We start from the raw sequence: 13,294 nt of genomic DNA on the forward strand, positions 1-13,294 counted from the left end.
TTATACCCTAAGATCATAGCCACAATAGATCATTGGGGTCCTGGCCTCATCTGGGAACATCAGGACCAACCTGAAAGTATCTACTCCTTTATGTCTTGCTAAGTTACATATTTTAATGTACCTGTTACTATTTCTAAGGGCCCATCACTACAAAATTAATACATACAGCCCTGTGGTACCTTTTTTCTTATCTTGATCTGTGAACTTTAAAAATGATTTAAAATAAACAAAAATATTAAGATACAAAATCTGTGCAAAATAGAAAAGCCTGTACATACAGTAACAGTTGTCACATGCCAAAAATAATAATAAAATAGGAAAAGTCTAAAAAGCCCTGAGTTCAGTAATCTTGCAAAAGTGAGGAGGGAAGGTATTCAACTGTTTCTATATGTCATTGAAATATTCTAAACTGTTCAGTATTCAATTACTTTTTTTTTTCAAGATGGGAGAGAAGTTGTGTAGGTTTCAGTTGTTTAGTTGATATGGCATGTCATTCAATTCAGAAAATATTTCTTAATACTCAATTTCATTTAGGTCTTCAGAAAATCCTGATGACTGCTGAGTCATATCTTCTATTTCTGTAAAAGAAAAACAAGTAGAAGTGAATAATAATTTGTTTTAAAATTGATAAAGAAAAACATCTAATAAGCCAGGTTGAGATCACTTTGTAAAATCCTTTTCAATCAAGCTTGTGTAATTAGGAAAAATAAATAAGTTTTACCTCTACAGGGTCCCGCCTGAAATTTAATATCATCAATAGCAATATCGCTTCTTATTGATACACCCCGAATAGCTTCAAAAACAATCTGAAAAACAATTCACACTGGATTTAAGAATATTGTGGCTTTTTATAGAGAAAAAACTAAGACTTGATGGAATGTATTTAATATGGTTGCTGGCATTCAGTAGAACACAGGATGGATAGCGTGCATGTACCATAAGACATCAAAAGATCTAGAGGCAGGCAAGCAGGAAGCTAATTGGACCCCTGATGGTAGAATTATGGGAGGACCTGGTCTAGAGTCAACATAGGATGGGCAGGTATGCTGTCATCTGGCCTGGAGTTAGTAACCATATCAAAGAGATAATATACACAAAGAAGACATATACACATGTAAATGGACAAACCAAGTAGAATTAAAATAATTGATTAAGTAGGTATGAGTATATTTGTCATGCTGAGCACTATTACATTCGAACTGGAGCCACCAGAAGAAAGGGGAATAAGTTTCACTGCTTTAAAGATTCTGACAACAAAATTAATCTGATTCCCAGCTTCTAAAAAGGGAAGTTGGAAAGGACTGATTTATTTTATTAATAATTAGGCTTCCAAAACAATAGATGGTGAGCCAATTAATACCTCACTGAGACTGATGGTAGCAAATCCTTCAAGAAAAGATATGCAATCTACACAGTAATGAGCAACTGTCTCCCATTTGGATTGGTTTATGATTTGAATTAAGTATTTCAAAAGAATATAAATTGGTAAGTTAATAAAAGGATGACTTGAAATTAATATATCAAAGAAGTTTTAATACATAATAACAAAGGTAAAAAATAATTTTAAAATATTCTAGGATCACATATTTTCATTTGAAGGGTTTTAAATGATTAACAATAGTATGAAGGCGGCCTCAAACAGCATTTGTAATAAGAGAAAAATGAAAGCCACTGTGAGTTTGCCTGAAAATTGGCAAAGATGACCCCCCCAAAAAAAATTTTTTTTGTCTGAGTAGCTCTAGAAAGATATGTTATTTAGTTGTTTTTCAGTCATGGCAAACTATGACTCCATTTGGGATTTTCTTGGCAAAGATCCTGGAGTGGGTTGCCATTTCTTCCCAGCTCATTTTACAAATGAGGAAACTAAGGCAAACTCATAGTGGCTTTCATTTGATTTTCTCTTATTACAAATGCTGTTTGAGGCTGCCTTCATACCATCGTTAATCATTTAAAACCCTTCAAATGAAAACTTGATTTATCAATCAAGACTAGGTTTCTTTATTTTTGCCATACTACAATTCACAGTTATTGACCCAGCCTACCAGATTATAATATTGGCTTCCATTAGGTCCTTAGTAACAAATTCCCAAGGATATAAAAAGACACACTGATCCCCATTGATAGTATAATGCTGGAGAAACTGAGGCAAGGTAGAGATTAGAGAGTTTTTAATATTTTATTTGGGTTTCTGAGAGGAAGAGGTTGTCTGGAGGCAGAACAGAATCCATTCTGCCTCCAGGGCTGAATTGGACAAAGAATCCAGCAAGCAAATGTGAGATTCCAATGATTTTTATATGTGGCTCTAAGATCAAGGGAGACAAAGGCAAGAGGTGGAGTCCAAGCATTGGGAAACTCACGAATTTCCAGGAAAGGACCATCAATCTGGTTCTGACAGGGTGATAAACTGGGAGGAAGGGGGTAGTCACTAAAGACAGAAAGTCTGGAATTTAAACATATATAAGCATATCTCTCAGTAACTCATCTGAAACTTATGGCTCTATGGAATGCTAATGATCAGGGATCCCAGTCCTAATTATCTCAGTCCTAATGGTCAGGAAGGGAAGGTGCAACCAGGGGGATTAAGGCAGAACAATTCAGGGAAACTGAGGTAGAACAATTAGGGAAACAGGCAAGACATTTTAGGGAAACTGAGGAAGAATAATAAAAAGAAACTCTGGCACAACAATAGAGCTGTTTAATAGTAATCATGAAGCTTTTCTTGAGATTTGTTGTTATAATTAAAAAGAAAGCCCTAGTTGCAGAAATATATATTATTGGTAAAGTTATATGCAGGTCCAACCATTTCTGAAAAATAATTTAGAATTATATGAGAAAAGTAACAGAAGTATTCATACTCTTTGACCCAGAGATCCCGCTGCTGGCCATATTCCCCAAAGAAGTAAAAGCAAAGAAAATATAATCCCACATATACCTAAATATGAATACATTATTTGGGGAAACAGCAAAGAGATAGGAATAAAATGAATTACCATTAATAGGGGCATGGCAGAACAAATTGTAATATATAAATGTGATGAAATGACAAATATGTGAAATTCAAAAATCACAACTATATAGATGGCCATAGGATGACTTAGGCAGTACAATATGTACAATAATTATAATATAAATGACAGATCACTAAAAGAAAGCCAAAGTCTGAGTAAATTTTAAGAAAATAACATCAGAGACCTTTCAATCAATATTTCCCTTCCCCTCAATAGAGAAGCAGCGGACTACAATGGCAGAATACTGCTCAGAAATGGTCAGATGAAATCAACTGTGATGTTGAACAAAAAAGAAATCAATCTTTTTTAGAAGGAAAATCCAAAAAGACCATCTGAGACATGAATTTGAAATCCCCTCAATTTGAGCCTCAGCTTATTTCATTTACCTGGTGCTGCCTTTCATAGCTGTATTCAACCAGTCCTCTTAGCCAGGTAATACTCTGTTCACCTCTTCTTCTCCATAAGAGGGATTCTTGTCTATAACCCTCCTTTTTCAAGTAAATATTTAAGAATCCAGTTCCTGCTCCATACATGTGATAGAAAAATGTGAGGCAGTGCTTTCCAATGACTCCTCTTAGAGATGTTGATGCCAGTTTTGCCTTTTGCCCATAAACCATATTAGATGCCTCAATGTACATGTAGTAGCCTAAAGAGAGATACAAAGTCAAATACAGTCACAATAAATTAAATTATATCCTTCTTCCACTCCATATATTCTGTGCAACAATCCGAGAGAAATAGATGCCTATATTATAATAATGAAAAAGGATACCACATACATGCAAAATAACTGTTAAGAAACCTTACTCTCATTATATTTTAAGTTCAATTGTCTATGATAGAGTTTAATTTTCAGGAGGATAATTAGCATACTATAATATTTTCATACATGTTGCTACTAAAACATCAGCTTTATTTCTCTAATAAAATTTATCCTTCAGATATAAATATGGATAATGTCTTCTTTGCATTTACAAAGAGGAAGAATTGAAACACAGCACTTTGAATTAGTTCAAGATTGAATTAGTAAAGAGGCAATCAGACTGAGGGAAGACTGTAGGGTCTTTATTTAGGAAAAGACTCTGAATAATACAGATCATAGAATTATGTATTTAGTTCTGGCTTTACGGATCATGTAATCCAACCTTCTCATTTATATATGAGGAAACTGAAACCCAGAGGAGTGAAATAATTTGTCCAAGGTTTTAAGGTTGGAAAATTGTGGTTTCAAATCAAATTCCCATGTCTTTCCAAATGTAGCTCATTGTCCCCCTCCTCTCTCTCTCTCTCTCCATAATGGATGGAGCCCTCAAAAGATAAAAGATCTCCTTAGAGGAAATGCTCTCCCTGGAGGAAGGATAATTGAAAAGTCTGTTAAGACATTCAATTTTTGGAGTGGTTTCTGAAAAATGATGTCCTTTGAATTTTTGAGAAGAAACAAATGATCCAATCAACGTGATAACAATGGAAAAAGCACTTCATTCAGGGCCAAAGGATGTGATGAACCAATTACTACCTGTGTATAAATTACATGACTTTTCTAGGTCTCAGTTTCTCACCTCTAAAATGAGGAAGTTAGACTAAATAATTTCTAAATTCCAGCTCTAAATCTGTGATCCTTCGATTTAATATTATACCCAGCATTTTTTTAATGACAGTGTATGATAAGAACTAGTTTAATGCTTAAGTAAGCCATCTTTCCCCTTGTATTTACAGCTTATGATCAATAACTGAGATGTGTGAGACAGTTGTCAAGATATCAGGACCTCTGCCTTAATCAGGGTATAATTGTTGGGGATGGGAGTACTGGGCCTTCAAGGAAGATTGTAATGAAAAAAGCCTTGAGGAATTATCCACCCAATCCCCAAAGGACTCTAATTCCATAATCTAGTCCCAAATATAGTTAAAAATTTCACATTGTATCCTACATGGACATAATAATAATAATGTTAGCTAGCATATAGTGATTTATGTGTATTATCTTATTACAATATTATTTTTCTTCAATCTTTGGAGGTAGGTGATATTGTTATCCCTATTTTGCAGATGAGGAATCCAAAGCAGGATTGAAACTCCAAATCCAATACTCTAGCCATTATGCCACATATCTGCTTAAGTGCTTCTGGATAGAGGTTATGGCTGCTTCCACTGAGATCAGGGCCTGTTTGAACATATCTGATATTTTTAAATCTTAAAAAAATCTCCTCAGGAGTCAGAATTGATTAGACACAAATTGTCTAAGGAATTCCTTCTGGACTAATAGAGTTCCCCTAGAAACTGTTCATTGAGCTTTCTCAGTCATGGACCCTGCTTTATAAGTTATTCTATTATATTTGGCTGTTGACCAACCTTCAATTAGCTGTCTTCACTGATCTTACCTTGGTTCCTATTCATAATGAACCCTGATGCTTACCTTGGATCCCTTTGGATCCTATCTATCAGGATACCTATATCAGGTATCCTGAGTTTTTCAATTCTCTACTATCTGACCATGCCTTTTACTTAGACTGAGATAGAGATATTTTAGGTTTACCTATTGATGCATTTGCTCAAGTTTCTACATATCTCTGTTTTGACTGAAAGAGGGAGTGAAAGAAGTAAATTACTTAGTCCAACCTTATTTTTATTAATACTTTGCTCTACATAACTATTTGAATCAACTATTTTGGATCAATTGTGAAATAATTCCTGATTATGCGATTGAATGAAATACTCATACATTGATTGAATAAATGCTATACAGTCGTGAATCAAAACTTTATCCTTTTTGTTTGTGAGTTTTGGGAAATAGTCTGAAGATGCAGCTTAATGTTAGAGTTTTAAGTTTGTAATGAATACAGGGGAATTCAAAATAATTCTCTTAAGTTGTACTGAAATTTATGACCAAGTTATTTTTGTAATTATAGAGTCAGTAATTGGAGGGGACTATAAGAGCGAAGGTGACCTTGGTGGGGAATGGATGTTACTCTCAAATTAATCATTTTCTGTAGATTTCTTCTGAGAAATGTGAACTTTTTTTTATTATGAACACATTAGGATTGTCCATAAGACAATACCAAAATAGATCAAAACCAGTAATTTTAAGGAAAGTTGAATAGTGCTTAGTACAGTAAGTGCTTTAAAATATTGATTGAGGTCAAAGGATATGAACAGACAATTCTCAGATGATGAAATTGAAATTATATCCACTTATATGAAAGAGTGTTCCAAATCACTACTGATCAGAGAAATGCAAATTAAGACAACTCTGAGATACCACTACACACCTGTCAGACTGGCTAAGATGACAGGAACAAATAATGATGAATGTTGGAGGGGATGTGGGAAAACTGGGACACTAATACATTGTTGGTGGAGTTGTGAAAGAATCCAGCCATTCTGGAGAGCAATTTGGAACTATGCCCAAATAGTTCTCAAACTGTGATCCAGCATTGCTGCTATTGGGCTTATATCCCAAAGAAGTACTGAGGAGGGGAAAGGGACCTGTATGTGCCAAAATGTTTGTGGCAGCTCTTTTTGTAGTGGCTAGAAACTGGAAGATGAATGGATGTCCATCAATTGGAGAATGGTTGGGTAAATTATGGTATTTGAAGGTTATGGAATATTATTGCTCTATAAGAAATGACCAGCAGGAGGAATACAGAGAGGCTTGGAGAGACTTACATCAACTGATGCTGAGTGAAATGAATAGAACCAGAAGATCGCTGTACACTTCAATGTTGTATGAAGATGTATTCTGATGGAAGTGAATATCTTCAACATAAAGAAGATCCATCTCACTTCCAGTTGATCAATGATGGACAGAAACAACTACACCCAGAGAAGGAACACTGGGAAGTGAATGTAAATTGTTAGCACTACTATCTATCTACACAGGTTATTTATACCTTCGGAATCTAATACTTAATGTACAACAAGAAAATGGTATTTACACACATATATTGTATCTAGGTTATATTGTAACATATGTACAATGTATGGGATTGCCTGTCATCAAGGGGAGGGAGTAGAGGGAGGGAGGGGATAATTTGGAAAAATGAATACAAGGGATAATATTATAAAAAAATACTCATTCATATATGCTGTGAAAAAAAATTATAAATAAATAAAAATTTAAAAATAAAATAATAAAATAAAATAAAATAAAATATTGATTGATTGGAATTATGGGACTTGGAGGCAAACCTCAGCTCTGCCACTTCTGTTTTACTTTGGTCAAGTTAACATATATCTGAAGTTCATTTGCCACTTCTGTAAAGTTAGGGGGTTGTACTAGATGGCTTTATATGTTTTAAATCTATGATAGTTGTCTGTTATCAGCATGGACATTATTCCTAGTGACTGTAATAATGCTAATGGCAACCATCCATGCTTATTTCTTTCTCCTGAGGCAATTGGGACTTGTTAGGAAGTGTCAAGTGTCTGAGATCAAATTTGAACTCAGGTCCTCCTGACTTAAGGGGCTGGTGCTCTATCTACTGTGCCATCTAGCTGCCCCATGCTTATTTATCTTGTGGGAATTTTGTTCATTTATGCTCCTAAATTTACCATGGGTTCATTCAGTGTTTTGGAACTATTCCTTTATTTCTGTTTGTATTACAGGATTAACAGTAAAATATGGGTCGTTTGCTATTTTTCCTTTTTGCCTGTCTTCTTTTTGACTTATATATTTCTTAGGGGACATCTGTTAGCAGAAAGGACACTGAATTTGCAATCAGAAAACTTGGCCTAAATCCCATCTGTTATCTACTATTGTTATTACCCAGGCCAAGTGACTTAATCCCTCTTTACTTTGGGTTCTTATCTATAGTGAAAGAGTTGCATCTATTGGCCTTAAAAGTCTCTTCTGTCTCCAAATCTATGATCCTACCATCATTTACTTATCTTGATATACAGTTCAAATTTAGTTTCTTTGGGAGATAAATGTGCTTTTCATCTTTACATGTCAAGAAATTTATTTCTACAAATACTTCTCCTGTAAAAAAGCTCAGAGTTTTGTGAACATCCAATAACAGTGACATACATTTTGGAAAGTCCACAAACGCCTTATGTGTTTAATAAGCTCTGCCACATTAAAGCAGCAAACACCTCAGCAAATACAAATTGTGGAGCTAAGCCAAGAAATTTGATTGCTGTGAATCACAATGGAGCTCATATGATCCAGCACACACAGGTCTGAAGAATGGATTACTAACTGGAGATGAACATAAAAAATTATTTTTCCTCTAAGGGTCCTTGTTTAACACTCAAATCTGGGGCTATAACAGGTCTATTTGGGATGAGAAAATTATTTCACGGTTCCATCTGTTCTTTGTGTAGCATCTGTAAGGCATGTTAAAGCACAAAGCATCCTAGGAATTCTGAATTAGGTGCCAGTTGTTCCTGTGGCCTCCTGACCTCCCTCTACTTGAGTTGGGGACACAGCCTGAATACCTCATGTGACTTTGTTCCCTCTGAGCAATAAAGAGTTATCCACAGTCACTCTCTGGCAATGTGGAGAATTCTTAATAATCAGTGAAACTTTAGATTCGCTGTTCATGTACTCTAGGAGGAATAGCCACAGGATAATCCTCAGAAAATGCTCTTAACTCTGTTTTAAGATGCTCTTTAATTCCAGTTAGCTAAAAATCTTCCCAGTGATATTTCTGTGATTAAGTAGCATTTGGCACTATGGGTAGTTTATAGGGATTACTAGAGAAACTTAGGGATAATAAGAGAAAATGACAAGATTTTAACATAGAACTTCAAAAATATTTTAACATTATTTCTATAGTATAGGAGATTAGATAGTTGCCTGAGGCTCCAAGAGGACCAGTCATGATCACTCTAGAACTGGCACCATGGTCATATAGCTAAGGGAGGATTGAATCCAGATCTTCCTGACTAAAGGTTCAGAATTTTTATCTTTTATACTTTTTTTGTCTCTCCATATAATTAGAGGATAGTGTTGATGAGGAGTAAATGAGGAGGAGTAAACTGAAGTTTTAAAGAGAGATGGGTCAGTTGCTTTCTCTCTCTCTCCTTCCTTCCCCAAAGTAACCAAGGGCTGGTTCGGCAGCAAAGGAATTTGGTACTTAATGCTGTATGGAAACATAGTCTTTATTGATTAGAATGGAAACACCGGAGAGCCGGTGGGCAAAATGGCTGCATGGTACAAGACCATTTTTGCAAAGAGAAGATTTTTGAGTTCTCTCTTTTATGCAGTGATGTAAGGAGGTCCCGGAGAGTGATGTAAATAAGATATCGATTCTCTTGTTATCTTTTGGGGACAGACAGAAGTCTCTTCCCAAAAGGAATTTCCTGATGCCATTTGGTCTATCTGAGCAGATTAGAATGGGGGCTGTAAAACACTGGCCAGCTCAAACTAGTTTGACCACATCTTGTATCAAAGGTCCAAGTCCCAAAAGAAGTTGGAGATCAAACAAGGATTACCAAAGGGCTACCGCCCTCAACAGTGTTAGGATTATACCTGTGGAATTAAATGGCTTTTTAAAAAATTCCTTAATCATGTGTGGGGGAGAAGACCTTATCTGATGCAACAGTAGATTGAAGGCAAGTGCAAATCAAAATAGTCAAGACGAACTTCCCTTCTGTGATATTATAGAATATCGAATAATATAAGGATGAAGTAGAATGATTCTTTGGAAGGAGCACAAAACTCAGCACAGAATATGTTTTTAAGTCCTGGCTCTGCCATATACCACTTATGTGACCTCATACAAGTCACTTAGAAAAGCCATTCTGCACCTCAGTTTTATTATATGAAAAGAAGGAGGTTGTACTAGATAATGCCTAAGATAACAATATCTGTAAAAAAATCAAAGCTTGTTAGAAGACAAAAACATATATACCCCAAAACAAATTGAAATTCAACTGAAACATTTTTTAAATAATAAGACCCTTTGCCCAACTTCATAATTTTAAAATAAATTTTAAATTAAAAAACTTTATTAACACTCTTAAGATATTAGCAACAGCTCCATTATGGTTTTTTAAATTATAAATAAAGATAAGAAAAGCATTTACACATTTACTGTGTATTAGGTGCTATAACAAATGTTGCACATACAAATGCAAGCAAGTCAGTCAATTTTTATCCTCAAGGTGCTTTGACTCTAATGGAAAAAGACAACACATAAAGAGTTGGTGGTAGAAGAAGATGGTGTATCATCTAAGGAATTTTCAAACAACACTTCATTGTCAGAGAAGCTGCAGAGCATGGTGGAAAAGAGCATTAGAAGAGCATTAGACTTTCAATCAGAAGCCAGAGATGAAAATCTACCTCTGCTACTTATCACCATGGGACTTTGGACAGGTATCTCTACTGCTTTGTAACTCAATGAAGGGTCAAACTGAATGCTCACATGACCATGGATATTGGAACATGGAATTTAAGGGTTAGAAAGAACATGGGTAGAGTACAAGAGACATTTTAAAAATGTAATCCTGATTACTGTAAATATTGTATCCCCTCAAGCAGTCACACATATTAGAATTCAGACTATTCAAAGTTATAATTATGTAAAATATGGTAATTGACTCAAACCCAGTGGAAATATTTGTTGTGAATTCAAATAACGAAGCCAATTCAGGAGATTCATGATTAGTACTAATTAGAACTGCAATTTTTAATCTCAGTAAATTCTAGAGAAATAAAAGAAGTAGATACTGGACATGAGTGCCTTTGAAAGAGTCAAGATGATCTGGTATAGCATAAAATGAGATGAAAATTCACTAATCAGAATTTAGCTTGCAAAGGGCAGAGTCCAGGCTTCTTGCAAGACAGAGATGACAATTATGTATAAATTGTGGACAGTACAGTATGGAGATAATAAGTGACAATTACTGGGAATTAAAAACACCTCTGACTTTATGTGCTATTATTTTGGAGGATAATTGCTTAAGACGATGAAGACTTCTGAGAAGCACTACTAAATAAAGCTTTCCTAGAAACTATTAAAAAAAAGAGAGATGCACATCTACCTTCTTGAGATAGAGTAAGGGTAGCTTTACCCAGAAGCAAGGGAAATAGATGTAAAGTTCTTTTGTCTCTAAATCGTGATCGTTCTCTGGAAGGAGATCTCTTGGGGAGCTTCTGGGGAGGCAGCCTTAGTTTTAGATTCAGTTCAAGTAATCCCCAAAATGCAGCCAGGAGTTAAAGTCCAGATCCTATATTGTGACCTTCAAAGTCTTGAATCTTTTCCTGTCAGAATGTCTCCAGCCAGCGTCAGTCTTTAGCTCCCTCTGAATCCAAAGCCTCCAGCCAGCATGAAGGTAGACATGGGAATGAATTAGACTCTGCCTCCAAGAGTGTGGGATTTTGGGTTTCCCAGAATTCAATCCTAGATGTGAATCTCCCAGAAGTCCATGAATAGGCTTTTCCTTTAGACTTGTGAATCTGCTCTTGTCCAAGTGTCCCTAGCCAGCACCAGAGTAGAACCTTGAATGACTCCTCCTTCCTGAATCCTGGCTCCTTATTATCCTCCCAGAGAATGGGCTTGTGGGTACTCCATGGGCTTGTGGGAACTCCTTACAGAACCAATGAGCAAATTCTTTTAAAGGTGTAAACTCCTTTAAAGGTTTGAACTCCTTTAAAGGTGTGAACTCTGAGCTAGAGAATTGTTAAGAACCTACTTAGCACCTAGTAATAATCCCAACAAATAGATATGATTTTTCAAGGTTCATTCATCATTAAATTACCAAGGCTAAAGAGATAAAACAATTTCAGTTCAGCAATATTTAAGATACTTTCTCAGTAAGACTTTTTTTTTTTTTGGTTGCCATGAAACACCCCCATAAACATCAAGGACACTACAACAAATAATGGATTATAGAAAATTCTGAAAATATGGCACCATGTACATACTAATAGAACAACAATGAATAATAAAAATCTTGAGAACTGAACAAGAATGTTCTTCATTGCCTCATTAAACAAGAAGCATCTGAACTGAGAACTTCCTGATTCTGCCAGATTGGAACAGGTCATAGAAGAGAAAATTGCTGAATCTGCTTACCATCATATAAATTTTTTGGTTGCCATGAAACACCCCCATAAACATCAAGGACACTACAACAAATAATGGATTATAGAAAATTCTGAAAATATGGCACCATGTACATACTAATAGAACAACAATGAATAATAAAAATCTTGAGAACTGAACAAGAATGTTCTTCATTGCCTCATTAAACAAGAAGCATCTGAACTGAGAACTTCCTGATTCTGCCAGATTGGAACAGGTCATAGAAGAGAAAATTGCTGAATCTGCTTACCATCATATAAATTTCAACTGATCTGTAATAATGTAATTAGATATGAAGGAAGGCATTTATTATCGAAAAATAAAATATTGAGGAGTAGGTTATTGGTGGTGATAAATCTGGTGGTGGTGATGCTCCACCTTTTTATTGCTTCAGTACCAATAAATAATTCACTGTATTCTTTTGGGTTCCTTTTAAATCATTTATCATAGACCTAAACCTAGCTTTTCCCTGTTTTATGTATATGTATATATTATATATATATATATATATATATATGATATAAAAGTAGCAGATTTGGTAGAACAGTCATTAGTTGCAAATCTGATAAGCATACTTCCTTCTACAGATGAGAAAGGACCTATACTCACCACAGTGATAATAGAGTAACAAACTGATACTTTTATATTATGAATAGATGACATAGTAGTACCCTAAAGTTTGCAAAATTTTGTTGCCTATAAAATCTAATTCAGTTGTTACACTACATCAAGTAAATACTACAAGCAAATAATATGAGCAGTATTATACACATTTTACTAGTGATGAAGTATAGCCTGGCTTCAAAATCAAGGAGACTTAGGTTTTAAGTGCCTGAATGCTGAACTCTAACCTCTTAAAAATGAATACACCATATACATATACACCCATTGTTGTTGTTCAATTGTTCTTGTGTCTGACTCTGAACTCCATGGACTGTCTTACTCTAATACTGTCCATAGGGTTTTATGGGCAAGGATACTGCAGGGTTTGCTATTTCCTTCCCCAGTGGATTAAGGCAAATAGAGGTTAAATGATGTGTTCAGGCTCACACAACTAGTAAGTGTTTGAGGCCAGATTTGAACTTAGGTCTTCCTGACTCTAGTCTCAGCACTCTATCCATTGAGCCACCTACCTATTTCCATACAAAAATACACATATAGTTATGCATATATGTGGACATAAATACCCATAGATAACTTATATATGTTGTTGTTATTCCATTGTTTCAATCACATTCAACTCTTTATAACACTATAGTT

General features: G+C 35.1%; 1 protein-coding gene across 1 annotated transcript in view; it reads right to left on the bottom strand.

Moving 5' to 3' along the window:
* Positions 1 to 416: 416 nt before the first annotated feature.
* Positions 417 to 13,294, bottom strand: part of MAMDC2 (MAM domain containing 2) — a 238,542-nt gene continuing 225,664 nt past the window's right edge. Inside the window, exons 12-14 of the mRNA XM_074280715.1 lie at positions 3,395 to 3,654; positions 722 to 806; positions 417 to 578 (exon numbers count right to left, since the gene is read on the bottom strand). Coding sequence (XP_074136816.1) covers positions 514 to 578; positions 722 to 806; positions 3,395 to 3,654 — 410 coding nt within the window. The 3' untranslated portion in view covers positions 417 to 513. The remainder of the gene's footprint in view (positions 579 to 721; positions 807 to 3,394; positions 3,655 to 13,294) is intronic.

This window comes from Sminthopsis crassicaudata, chromosome 1, assembly GCF_048593235.1.
Source record: "Sminthopsis crassicaudata isolate SCR6 chromosome 1, ASM4859323v1, whole genome shotgun sequence".
Taxonomy (NCBI): Eukaryota; Metazoa; Chordata; class Mammalia; order Dasyuromorphia; family Dasyuridae; genus Sminthopsis; species Sminthopsis crassicaudata.